At 44.1% G+C, this 13594-nt stretch overlaps 1 protein-coding gene across 2 annotated transcripts in view; it reads left to right on the forward strand.

Annotated features, from left to right (window-relative positions):
- The window catches only part of LOC127580855 (solute carrier family 41 member 1-like), a 69490-nt gene extending 63496 nt beyond the window's left edge, over positions 1-5994 (forward strand). For both annotated transcript variants that reach the window (XM_052034804.1, XM_052034803.1), the window contains exon 11: positions 1206-5994. In XM_052034804.1, the coding sequence (XP_051890764.1) occupies positions 1206-1391 (186 nt within the window). In that variant the 3' untranslated portion in view covers positions 1392-5994. The remainder of the gene's footprint in view (positions 1-1205) is intronic.
- Positions 5995-13594: the final 7600 nt, after the last annotated feature.

A 13594-nucleotide genomic window follows, 5' to 3' on the forward strand; every position in this document is an offset into this window, starting at 1 on the left:
GACTTGGGGAATAATGTTCAATAAAGTAAAAGTGGGAGTAGATGGGGAAAGAAGATAGAATTAATCCACAAAGAAAAGCTATAAGTTGTATTTGGAAAAGAGTTAAAATTATTTTATGTAGGTTTGGACATTAGGTTCCTTGTTGGCTTTCTCTTAGAATGGTGCATTAAGGGAAAAAATACCTTCCCAGGTTTAAAATGAAGTTCTTTCAAGAAGAACGGGAGCAAGAAGACATAATAGAATTAGCTTTTCTATAACAGTACTGATAATTGAGTATTTTAAGGTTAACGTGTTGTGCTTTCTGAAAATATTTGACTCGTAACTTAGGTTAATAAACATCACAGGGATTAAAACACACAGAATATAGAACGGTACAGCACAGGAACAGGCCCTTCGGCCCACCATGTCTGTGCTGACCATGATGTCAATTTTAAGCAATTCCATTTGCCTGCATGTGGATTAGAAGAGGTAATACCTGGCATCGGAGTGTGACTTGTACTACTTTTAAAGCCATTTCTCCTGGAAAATCTGTGGGAATGTGACAATATTCACCAGGTATTTGTGCCTGGCCCAGAAATGTGTCATGGAGTCGTACAGCACAGAAACAGGCCCTTTGGCCCAACTCCTCTGTGCTAAACAAGATGCCCATATCCCTCTGAACCTTTTCTATCGATGTACCTGTCCAAATGTCGTTTAAATGTTGTTGTTGTACCTGCCTCAACCTCTTGCTCTGGCAGCTTGTTCCATGTACCCACCACCCTCTGCATGATGAATTTGCCCCTCAGGTCCCTTTGAAATCTATCCCCTTTCACCTTAAACCTATGCCCTCTAGTTTTTGGTTCCCTTTCCCTGGGGGGGAGAAAAGACTGTGTGCATTCACCCTATCTATGCCCTTCATGATTGTATACACCTCTGTAAGTTCACCCCTCAGTCTCCCACGCTCCAAGGAATAAAGTCCTAGCCTGCTCACCCTCGTGTCCTGGTGTGAAATTATAGCTCAATTACATGCTAATCCAAAGGAGAAACCTTCTGTCAAAAACTGAGATTCACTTCTATCAATATTTATTCCTGACTATGTATAATGTATATCACAAATCCAGAATACTTTGAGATGTTCAGATATGTACTTAGGAAACTGTTTTTAACAAAAAAAACTAGTGTCTACTGAAACAGGATATGTGATTTTATTCTTTGTTCTCACACAGGTGCTGATCTTGCTGTACGTTGCTGACTGGATGATTCATTGGATGTGGGGGAGGGGCATGGATCCAGATAACTTCTCTATTCCTTACCTGACAGCACTGGGTGACTTGCTGGGGACAGGTTTCCTTGCACTCAGCTTCCATATCCTCTGGTTGATCGGAGATCGAGATACAGATGTTGGTGATTAAAATTAAGGTCCCCCCCTCCCCCACTCTCCTGCTTCCCCCCCCCAAAAAAAAATAGGTGGGGGGGATAGAATCAGCAAGTGCAATTCAATGAAGATGACTTTTAATGAAACTTTCACAATGGAGACTGTTTACGTACAGCCCATTGCAACAACCAATGGAGATACCTAAATAGACTGCAAATACTGCTTGATCAAGAGCGGTCTCAATGGAATCCCTGCTGTTTGTTAAAACTGGATTCTGCAGCATGGTAAACTAGACACTGACTTCAGAACTGGAAGCTGCTAATTCAAATTAACATTGGTTAATATTTTTATTCTACAAGGAGATGTAACCTGTTATTTGGACTTTAAGTACATGCTGGGTTTTTCTTTCCTGACGTACACAGAACAATCTTCCCGAGAGAAACTGCTGTCTCAGTTGAAAACCTATGAGAGGATATTCTGGAGTAACAGGGTGGAAAGTCTATTTTACACTTTTTTTTTAATGAATGGGACAATTATGAATTCACTGAGCATGATCAGTGTTGTGGTGCATTGTGCAAATTTGCTTCATCTACATTGCTAGACGTGGGGGGAAAAGAACCTCTAATGTATCATTTATATCTATATCTATAGATTTAGATATAAATATACCGATAAATGCCTATATCCTTAACTTTTTTTGTTGCCACTTGTTAGAAACGACCAGATTTAATGTAGGTAACACACAGAATCACAGTTTAGAATCCATTTCTGACTAGCTGTCCAACATAAGCCTGGTGTCAGGGTGAAGAGACAAACTCCTTCTGAACACCTGCTCCACTTTGGGATCTTTACACTTCCTTTTAAAATTCACCCAACCCCACCAATGTCAGAGCAGAAAGTAATTGGCCACTGCAGGCTGGCTAATTCAGGCCAGAACTTGAATAAAGTGAGATCAACTCAGAACAGTGGTGGTAAATGCAGTTGCCAAAGAGTTTTTGTTCTTAAGGTCACGTCGCACCTTTCACTGGGCTGGACTGTAGGCTCTAGTCTAGATGTAGAAGTTTAGGACAATACATTTTATTCTGGAATGACTGAACATTTTGGCATTAAACCAAAAAGTGCCCTGTCAGACATGAACATCTGCCTGAAACCAGAGTTGTGGCTGCCAGTTGTTAACAGAAAATAATTGTGCTTCACTCGATAATTGCTTCTCATCAGTGCCAGTTTATGCCACACAGCTTTCTGTTAACCCAGATTTAGTGTGCAAGGTTCCAAAATGTCCCTTGGTTTTAATTGAAAGTAGTTAATACAGTACATTAGTAGCTGAGCAAACTTGAGTGAATGTGTGGTTCCCCTGGAGATTTTCACAACACATCGTCACATGGACTGACTGTGAGGTGCTTGCTTTTCTTATTTAAAAAAAAACTCCTTAAACTGTCTAAGCAGTGAAATCATTCAACTGCAAGTCCTTTCAAATAGGCATGTTGGTCACAAGATATTGTACCACAAACTGACTGTTACTTAAGACAGAAACTGAAATTCTCAGTTAACTGTGTCCTTAAGCCAATGACTGTGCATATTAGTCTATTGAACCAGTAAGGCAGATGATTTTTTTTTTGAACCTACAGTTGACCAAAAGTTTGTTTCGTCAGAGCTGGTCAAAACCTGTAAACCATGCATCTCAGTCTCTGATGAAATATACACTTAGAAGATCTGTCACAGGGAATCCAATAGGGATCCCTTTGTACACCTTGCTATATTGCACTTTTTCCCTTGCAGCTCCCAAAGATTATTGTTAAGGAGAGTTTAATGTGTGGTGGAAGGCTTACATACTGATAATTCATGGAGTTTCAAACATAGAAGTTCATCTTTGGTCACTTGTGCTAAGCGCTAGATACAGCAGTGGCAAGCCACTGTAATCCACTTGTGGTGTTCGTTTCTACTGAAGTCAATAGAACCGAATTCTTGTGAACCAAATACAATAGGCAGCTGCTACTGTTATGTTGTACACATGACTGAGAGTAGAAATCCAGCTCTTTACAATTTCTCCTGTCTTTTTTTTCTCACGGAAGGTGGTGAATCTCTGGAATTCTCCAGCCCTGAGGGTTGTGGGGGCTGGATCATCGGAGGTATTCAAAGAGGAGGTAGATAAGTTTTTTGAAAGATCAGGGAATTTAGTTCTATGTGGACACAAGAGCCTACAGATGCTGGAATCTGGAGCTGTCCAGGCCAGTCCAGATGAAGGGTCTCGACCTGAAAACGTCAACTGTCCGTTTCCCTCCATAGATGCTGCCTGACTCACTGAGTTCCTCCAGCATCTTGGGTGTTGCTTAGGTCTGTAGGGATCTGGCACAGAAGAGGAGAAGAGAGCTGGGGCAGATCTGCCATGATTGTACTGAATGGTAGACAGGCTTGAGGAGCAAGGTGGCCTACTCCTGCTCTGATGTTCTAGTGCTCATGTCTGAATGGTTGATTGTAGATTTTTGGACAAGATGGTAGAATGATTTGTCTCTATCCTCAGTGCCCCCGTTCCTTTACATCCATCAGTGGTTGATGTACTAGGGCTGCAGCTGCCCTTGAATTATGAAGCAAATGATGTTCTGTTTATCACTTTGCTGCTAGTATCCCATCTCTCCTGGTTGCTTCCAAAATATTCTGAAGTTGTGTATTGCGGATGCTGGAAATACTTGGCAGATCGGGCAGTGTCTGTGGAGAGAGACACAGAGTTAATATTTCAGGTCCATGACTTTTCATCAGATGTGAGAAAGCAAGTGTCTGGACTCACAGACAAGAGCAGTGGTGGAGAGAACGAAAGGAAAGTCTGTGATCAGGTGGAGACAGAATCCAAGCAGTAAACATTCTGTTGGTGCTGTCTGCCGAATACTTGTTAATCATGGCTGTGATTCATCGGACGGAGGTATAAATAGATGAATTAGGATTGAAGACAAAAGGAAAATGAACAATGGTGGAATTGAGATGCAGAACACAGCAAAAAAAAAACATTATGCTGGAAACGCTCATCAGCTTGGGCGGCATCTGTGCAGAGAGTTTAAGGTCAAAGTTTTCAAAGTTTTCAAAATCGGAAACTTTCACACAATCACGTCAAATATTTAATCATTACCATCACAGCCTTGTTCTTTTATTTTTTTTTAATAATTTCCATAAATGACTGAGTGACTGACTAATTAACACTGCTGACAGCTTCAGTGGCTTTCTTCAAGTTGATGTGCCCATCCACGGACAGGTTACCACAAGCTGCAGTTGCTTCTGTCAGGTGTTTGCATTGGGCTCCGAATGGTGCCTGTCATTCCTCGAATTCAGTGCCCCAAAGTTTCTTCAATCATGCAGTCTTGCAGCACAGAAGGACACCATTCTGCCTTCTGTGCCAACTTCCACATCCCAGCACTTTCTCACTAGCCCTCCCAACGCGTCTTCTTCCTATACACGTACAGAGTCTCTTGAAATTTCCTGTGGACTTGGTTTTTAATCACTTTCAGATGCAGTAGTTTGAGTCCTAAATCCTTGTGTTAATTTATTTCTCCTCTTTTACCACCACCACCCCCCCCCCCAAGCCCCTTGATAACTAACTTAAATCTATAACGCACTTGCCAGATTGCTGGGAATATCTTTTGGATATAGTTCCTACTTTGGTTCATCTTTGTAGGAAGATGCCAGCTGATTCTTTCAGCAGCACACCAAGATGTGGACCATGGAAATCGATGTAACAATGCCCGTATATTTAACTCTAAGTTCTGGTTTGACCTGGACAGCTCCCTCTTAAAAGAAATGGTCAAATATATTAAACCATAATAACAGTTTCTGAACAGATTAATTATTACTGAAATTTGCACATTTCACATATATCTTTAAAAAAAATAAGTTTTAAAAAAAACATGGCAACAGCACCTCCTTCCCCAAAGAGCACTGCAACTATCTAATGAGAAAGGAGTGACCTGTAGCAGTATATAAATATTTTGATAACTGTTAATGAATTTATTAAATAATTGAATCTGTATATTAAGTGCACATTCTAGATAAAATAATTTTATGAAGGGTTTAATTATTTTATTTTGCAACACCAGAATATATTTTAGAATTGTTTTGGGCTATTTTATCTCTTTTTGGCTTTTTGACTGCTGTATTAAGGGAGAAAATTGCCAACTTAACTCTGTGATGCCCCTGGTCGTTGGTGGTGGCTTTTCAACTCGAGATGAAAAAAATCAGGACAACTGCATTGAACTTGCTGCCTCACCAATGTCGAAATACTCAAACAGAGAATAATGAATCAGTGCAATTGTGAAGCAGGTTGAAGATTAACTCTCCTCAAGTTATCAGTGTTTAACTGAATGGTTATAGGGTTTTTTGTGCACTTGTTATTTTTATTGTGGAATGTGATCTCAAATGCAAAAAAAGAAGTGCATCCTAATGACAATATTTGTATTGAGACCAGATGTGTTTTATCCTAACTTCATTCTTGTACTGTGAATGGGAATTTGCCCAGATCCGACCCTGTTGTGCTCCATGTTCTGACCCAGTTTCCTGCACAGTATGTCTAAAATGAATATTTATATTCTAAATTGCCAAGATGTTGTGAACATCCTGGGAGTCTGTATTTGCTAAAATAAAATGTCATACAATGACCAACTCGCTTTGTTACTTTTTGCCTGTTATTATTTGCTCCCTGCCACTTTTCAGTTTGGTGCAGAGTTTTTGATGTACTGAACTAGAAATTCCTGTGTTTAACCATACAGTATGCTTTTGTATCACTAAGGAGTCCAAGCATAGTTTAATTCAAGCTGTCTGTATTTGACCGATAAGCACATTGGAATTTGAGTTTTTATTTATCTGTGGATTTCTTCAAGATTCCCTAAAGTGATCATTTCTCAAAGCATGAGCTTCTATGGCACATCACTATTAGTTCATTTGGAGCACCCCCAAACTAAAGTCAACAGGATTGCATTGGGTAAGGTGTTAGAAGATACCAGGGCAGGTCAATAAGATTGAAGTGCAGATTAATCATAGTCGGACAAAATGGTGGTATATGGCTGAGAAATTGAATGCTCTCTTCTTTTTCTCCTTCATGCTCTGCTATGTTTAGTAATCAAATCCAAATTAGCCTTCCATTAACATCCACACATGGCATCTTCTGAGGAAAACTTGTGGGATTGAAATAAAAAATTGGGCTAAATTCTGTTCACCCTTAGTAACAGCACTCCTGCTATGATCTTGGCTGATACAGCAGAGATTTGCACTGTGAATCTTTCTGGTTGGACAGCTTAATCCTGCACTGAGCAATGATTTAAAAAAAAGAGACATGGATTTCTAAGAGTAATGCAGGCATGGTAGCATAGCAGTTAGCGTAACGCTATTACAGCTCCGGTGACCCGGCTTCAATTCCAGCCTCTGTCGAGAAGGAGTTTGTACGTTCTCCCCGTGACCGTGTGGGTTTTCTCCGGGTGCTCTGGTTTCCTCCCACATTCAAAGGTGTACAGGTTAGGAAGTTGTGGACGTGCTACGCTGGCGCCAGAAGCGTGGCAACACTTGCGGGCTGCCCCCAGAACACTACGCAATAAGATGCATTTCACTGTGTGTTTCAATGTACATGTGACTAATAAAGAAACATGATCCAATGAAAATCTGAAATATAAACAAAAATGCTAGAGACACTCAGGTCAGGTTGCATCTGTGGGGAGAGAAATGGAGTAGAACGTCTCAGTTTGTATTTTGAATATTTTCCTTTTTAATGTATTTAACAGAAGTCACCCAAAGCGTTTTTGACCAATGAAACCAGAATGGTTAAGATTTGAAAGATTTCAGACTGGAAGAGTGGGGTAGTTTTCCTTGCAGCAGAAAAGGTTTGACATGAGATTTGATAGGCATGGATAACATAGAACAGTGCAACACAGAAACAGGCTCTCCAGCCCATGATGTCTGTGCTAATCATAATGCCAGTTCAAACTAGTCCCAACTACCTGCACATGGTCAGTATCCCTCCATTCCCCGTGTGTTCATGTGCCTGTGTGAATGCCTCTTAAACGTTGCTATCATATCTGCTTCCACCACCTTCTCTGGCAACATGTTCCAAGCACCTACCACCCCCTGTGTTGTGAAAAAAAAAGTGCCTCGCAAATCCCCTTTAAACTTTCCCCTTCTAACCCTAAAGCTATGCCCTCCAGTATTTCACATTTCCACCCTGGAAAAAAGACTCTGACTGTCTACCCTATCTGTGTCTCTCCTAATTTTATCGACTTCTATCAGGTCTCCCATCACCCTCTGACACTCTAGAGCAAACAATCCACGTTTGTCCAACCTCTTTACCATTCATACCCTCTTAATCCGGGCAGCGTCCTGGTGAACCTCTTCTGCACCCTCTCCAAAGTCTCCACATCCTTTCTGTAAAGGGGTGACCAGAACTGCACACAGTACTCCAAATGTGGCCCAACCAAAGCTTTATACAAGCTGCATCACGACTTCCTGGCTTTTATACTTAATGCCCCGACCAATGAATGGAAGTATGCCATATGCTGCCTTTACCACCTTATCTACTTGGGCGGCTACTTTCAGTGAGCTACTTATCTCTTCTGTTCAGAAGTCGAATGCAAGAACACAAGACAAATAGCTGCAATGTGACTTGCCAACTTTTATACTCAGTGCCCTGACCAATCCCATACCCTGCCTTTACCACCCGATCTACTTGCGTTGCACTTTCAGGGAGCTGTGGACTTAATGCTCCATGATCCCTCTGTACATCAATGAGCCGAAGGGTCCTGCCATTTGGTTACTCTGGTTAGGCCGCATTTAGAGTAGTGCGTGCAATTCTGGTCACCTCACTATAGGAAGGATGTCGAGGCTTTAGAGAGGATGCTGCCTGGATTAGAGGGCATGTGCTATCAGGAGAGGCTGGACAAAATTGGGCTCTTTTCTCTGGAGTGACGGAGACTGAGGGGCGATCTGTTGGAAGTGTATAAAATTATGAGGGGCATAGATAGAGTGGACAAGCAATATCTTTTTCCCATTATTGAGCCAGAGGGCATGCATTTAAGGTGAGAGGGGGTAGGTTCAGAAGACGTGAGGAGTTTTTTACTGAGAGACTGGTGGATGCCTGGAATGCGTTACCTGATAGGGTGGTGGAGGCAAGTTCATTGGGGGCTTTTAAGAGGGGCTTGGATGGGCACATGAATGAGAGGAAAATAGAGGGATATGGGCATTCTGTAGGGAGGAGGGAATAGCTATGTCGGCACAACATTGTGGGCCGAAGGGCCTGTTCTGTGCTGTACTGTTCTATGTATTTACTATATGTTTTCCTCTTACATTTCAACTCCAAAATTGCACCACCTCACCCTTATCTGGATTAAAGTCCATCTGGCATTTCACCACCCATACTTCTAACTGATCTAGATCCTGCTGTATCCTTTGACACTATCCACAACTCTGCCAGTTTTTGTGCCATAACTTACTAATCAGCCCAACGACATTTTCAACCAAATTATGTACATCACAAACAGCGGAGGTGCCAGCACTGATCCCTGCAGAACACCACCCGTCCACCACTACCCTCTGTCTTCTATGGCCAAGCCAATTTTTGAATCCAATCTATCAAGTCACCGTGGATCCCATGCATCTTAATTCTCTGGATCAGCCTGCCATGAGTTTGTCCAATGCTTTACTAAAGTCCATGTACGAGATCGTGCCTTGTTCTCTTCCCGACTCCCTGGTCCACTCTTCCTTTCTTACCAGCCACCCCACTTCTTACAGCACTTTCCCTTCCGACCACAGGCGATGCAACACTCCCCCTTCCCGCCATCCAGGGACCCAGTCTTTCCAGAAGAGGCAGTGATTCACTTGCACTTCTCCCACTGTAGTGTGCACCATTCAATGATCACAATGTGGTCTTTTCTACATTGGAGAAACCAAACTTAGACTGGGTGATCACTTTGCACAACACCTGTATTCGGTCCGCAGGGGTGACCCAGAGCTTCCTGTCACCTGCCACTTTAATTCTCCATCCCACTCCCATTCTGACCTATCAGCCTGTGGCTTCCTGAACTATTACAATGAGGCCCAATGCAAGCTTGAGGAACAGAACCTCTTTATCTGGGCACATTGCAGCCTTCTGGGCTTTACAACTTCAGGTAAGTTGATTTCTCATCTATATCAGTAATACTGGCTCAGCTTTGGTTTGTTGGGTTTTTTTCCCCTTTTTTTCCTCCGTGAGAGTGGAGAACATTCCCAGCCTGACCTGCCGGGCACATCTTCCTGCTCTGCATTTCACAACCCCTATATATTCTTCTGTCTACGCTCTCAATCTCTAAGTGTTCCCACTCACTCATTGACCAGATAACCTTGTTTACAGCTTATCCCCATGGTCACCCCAGTTTTACCCTCTTCCCCCATCCTCCCTTTCTGTTTTTTATTTCACAACTTGTTCATGTAGGTTAAATGCAGGGAAACTGTTCCAAGTAGCAGATGATTCAAGGACCAGAAGGCACAGATTTAAAGCAAAATGCAGAAGATAAAAGGGGAGTGTGGGGGAAATCCTTTGTTGGCAGAGTGACTGTGATCTGGAGCCGACTGCCTTTAAGGATGGTGGAAACAGTTGATTTCCTCCAGCACTTTTTGTGTATTGCTCCAGATTCCAGCATCTGCAGAATTTCTTATACACCGACGCAGAGTGGGCGGCCGCTTCGTCGAGCACCTTCACTCCTTCCACCGCAACGGCCAGGACCTCCCGGTGGCCACCCACTCCAATTCCACATCCCACTCTCACACTGACATGTCTATCCACAGCCTCCTCTGCTGCCACGTTGAGGCCAGACACAGGTTGGAGGAACAACACCTCATATTCTGCCCTGGGAGTCTCCAATCTGATGGCCTCAGCGTTGATTTCTCTAACTTCCAGTAACCCCCCCCCCTTCTTTTACTTCCCCCCCCCCACTCCTTTGTCTTCCCTTATTCCTGTGGCTCCCTTCCCCCACGTTGATGACCTGCCATCTCCTCTCCTCCCCTCCCCTGTCTTTATTCTGTGGTCCGCTGCCCTCTCCTACCGGGTTCCTTCTTCTTCAGCCCTTTGCCTCTTCTACCTGTCACATCTCCTCCTCCCTCCCCACCTGGGCTCACCTGTCACCTGAACTCACCTCTCCCCTGCCTGCGTGTGCTCCTCCCCCTGCCCCCCCCCCCCAACTTCTTATTTCTGACCTGCCCTCTTCCTTTCCAGTCCTGATGAAGGGTCTCGGCCCGAAACGTCGACTGTTTATTTCCCTCCGTGGATGCTGCCTGACCTGCTGAGTCCATCCGGCACTTTTTGTGTATTGCTCCAGATTTCCAGATTCCAGCATCTGTAGAATTTCTTGTGTAACAGTTGAAGGGGAACTGGATGGACACTGAGGAAGTCACTTGCAGGTCTACGGGGAAAGTTTTAGGAATTGGAACTGTTGGAGATTCCAAGCTGAATAAGAGCCTTCTGATATTTCGAAGGCTTCATTTGTAGTGTCTATTGTAACATGGAATGGCTACCTCCCAAAACAGCAGTCTGATAATGAGCAGATAACCTGATGTTAATTGAGGAAGAAATGTTGACCAAATACAGATGATGTCCTTGCTGTGCCGTGGGATAAATTACACAAAGTGCAATTTTAAAAAGGGTATAATGGAGATCGGCTCCTGTTTCCTTTGCTGATTGTGCCTTATCGTTCCCAGGGTGGAGTGTGGTTGAATAATAACAGCAAGAAGATGAAACTGCACAGAGTTGTTTTTAAGAGCACTCTATTTGTAAGATGCTCACATCACACCTTCTCACCAAACAGATGGCCACAGTGAGTAATTTGCAAAAAGTGCAGTTTGTCATTAACCAGCTCTGATTGTAGTGTGGCAACGTGCTGCTTGGATAAGAGCTTGAATGTGCTTTCCATTATGTAATAGCGTAAAGTGGTGCCCCGGTGTACGATAGCACCACAAAGCTGCAATGTCTTACAATATCTTTGTAGATTTTAAAAACGCATGTCTTCAGAATCAGAATCAGGTTTATTATCACGACTTATATGACGTGAAATTTGTTGTTTTGTGGCAGCTGTAGAGTGCAAAGACATAAAATGACTAAGTTACAAAATAAATAAATAGTGCAAAAAAGGAGTAACAAGGTTGTGTTCATGGGTTCACGGACAGTTCAGAAATCTGATGGCGGAGGGGAAGAAGCTGTTCCTGAATCATTGAGTGTGGGTCTTCAGGCTCCAGTACCTCCTCCCCGATGGTAGTAACGAGAAGAGGGCATGTCCCGGGTGGTGAAAGTCCTTAGTGATGGATGCCGCCTTCTTGAGGCACCGCCTCTTGAAGATGTCCTCGATGGTGGGGAGGGTTGTGCCTGTGATGGAGTTGGCTGAATTTATAACCCTCTGCAGCCTCTTGCAATCCTGAGGCTCCGTACCAGGCTGTGATGCAACCAGTCAGAATGCTCTCCACCGTACAAGTATAGAAATTTGTAAGAGTCTTTAGGACATACCAAATCTCCTCACACTCCTAACGAGGTAGAGCTGCTGTCATGCTTTCTTCGTGATTGCATCAATCTGTTGGGTCCGGGATAGATCCTCCGAAATGCCGACACCCAGGAACTTGCAGCTGCTCACCCTTTCCACCGCTGACCCCTCAGTGAGGACTGGTGTGTGTTTTCCCAACTTCCCCTTCCTGAAGTCCACAATCAATTCCTTGGCCTTGCTGACGTTGAGCGTGGGGTTGTTGTGACACCGCTCAACCAGCCGATCTATCTCACTCCTGTACGCCTCCTCGTCGCCATCTGAGATTCTGCCAACAACAGTGGCGACATCGGCGAATTTATAGATGGCGTTTGAGCTGTGCTTAGCCACACAGTGATGAGTGTAGAACAGTGGGCTAAGCATCACTTATGCAAAATGATAAAGGCAGAACCAGTTTCCTATGACTCATTAGATTTTCTTTTCAGTTTGTAAGTGCTGTGTATTTCATGCTTTCAAGCTGGTTTTTCCATTGAACTCTGCTTCAGGTGCTCTTGCAGCATGTTCACCATGTGGGTTTCCTTGGAGTGCTCCGGTTTCCTCCCACATCCCAAAAACATAACGTGAAGTACAACACAGAAATAGGCGCTTTGGCCCTCCGTGTCTGCACCAACAATGTTGTCAGTCTAAACTAATCCCATCTGCCTGCTCATGCTCCACCTCCCTCCATTCCCTGCGTGTTCATGTGCCTGTCTAAATACTTCTTAAAGGTAGAGAAACACGATGATGCTGGAGGAACTCAGCAGGCCAGGCAGCATCCGTGGAGAAAAGCAGGCGGTCAACGTTTCGGGTCAGGACCCTTCTTCAGGACTGAAGATAGGAAAAGGGGGAAGCCCAATGTATAGGAGGGAAAAGCAGAGCAGTGATAGGTGGACAAAAGAGGGGAGGCGGGGTGGGCACAGGGTGGTGATAGGTAGATGCAGGTAAGAGATAGTGATGGGCAGGTGTGGGGGAGGTGGGGAGAGCAGATCCACCGGGGGATGGGTCAAAGGTAAGGAGGAAAAAAGAGGGGTAGAAAGAAGAGAGAGAGGCTGGGAAAGGGAAGAACAGAAGGTTTTTCTTGTGGGGGGAGAATGTTGTGTGTGGGGGGGGGTGGAATGTTGTGGGGATTACTTAAAGTGGGAGAATTCAATGTTCATGCCGTTAGGCTGCAAGGTTCCAAGACAGAAGATGAGGTGCTGTTCCTCCAGTTTGCGCTTGGAATTCTCCCGGCAGTGGAGGAGGCCGAGAACTGACGTATCAGTGACAGTGTGGGAGGGGGAGTTGAAGTGACCGGCAACGGGGAGATGTAGATCACGGTTACGGACGGAGCGCAGGTGTCCTGCGAAACGGTCACCTAGTCCGCGTTTGGTCTCGCCAATGTAGAGGAAGCCACACTTGGAGCACCGAGTGCACTTAGAACATCCTTAAACCTCCCTGGTAGCAAATTCCAGGCACCTACCTCTCTGTGTAAAATAAAAATTGCCTCGCAAATCTGCTTGTATCTCACCTTAAACCTATGCCGCCAAGTATTTGACATTTTGACATGCGGGTTGGTAGTGGCCCCTCGTGCGTGGGTGAATGGTACAATCTTGGGGGAAGGAGGGAAGTTGATGAGAACGTGGGGAGAATAAAAAATAATGTGATTAATTAGGATTAGTGCGAATGGGTGGTTAATGGTTGGTGCAGACTCAGTGAGACGGGGTGTCTGTTTCTGTGCTGTGTCTCTCTCTCTCTA

Source organism: Pristis pectinata, chromosome 20 (genome assembly GCF_009764475.1).
Source record: "Pristis pectinata isolate sPriPec2 chromosome 20, sPriPec2.1.pri, whole genome shotgun sequence".
NCBI classification, from domain to species: Eukaryota; Metazoa; Chordata; class Chondrichthyes; order Rhinopristiformes; family Pristidae; genus Pristis; species Pristis pectinata.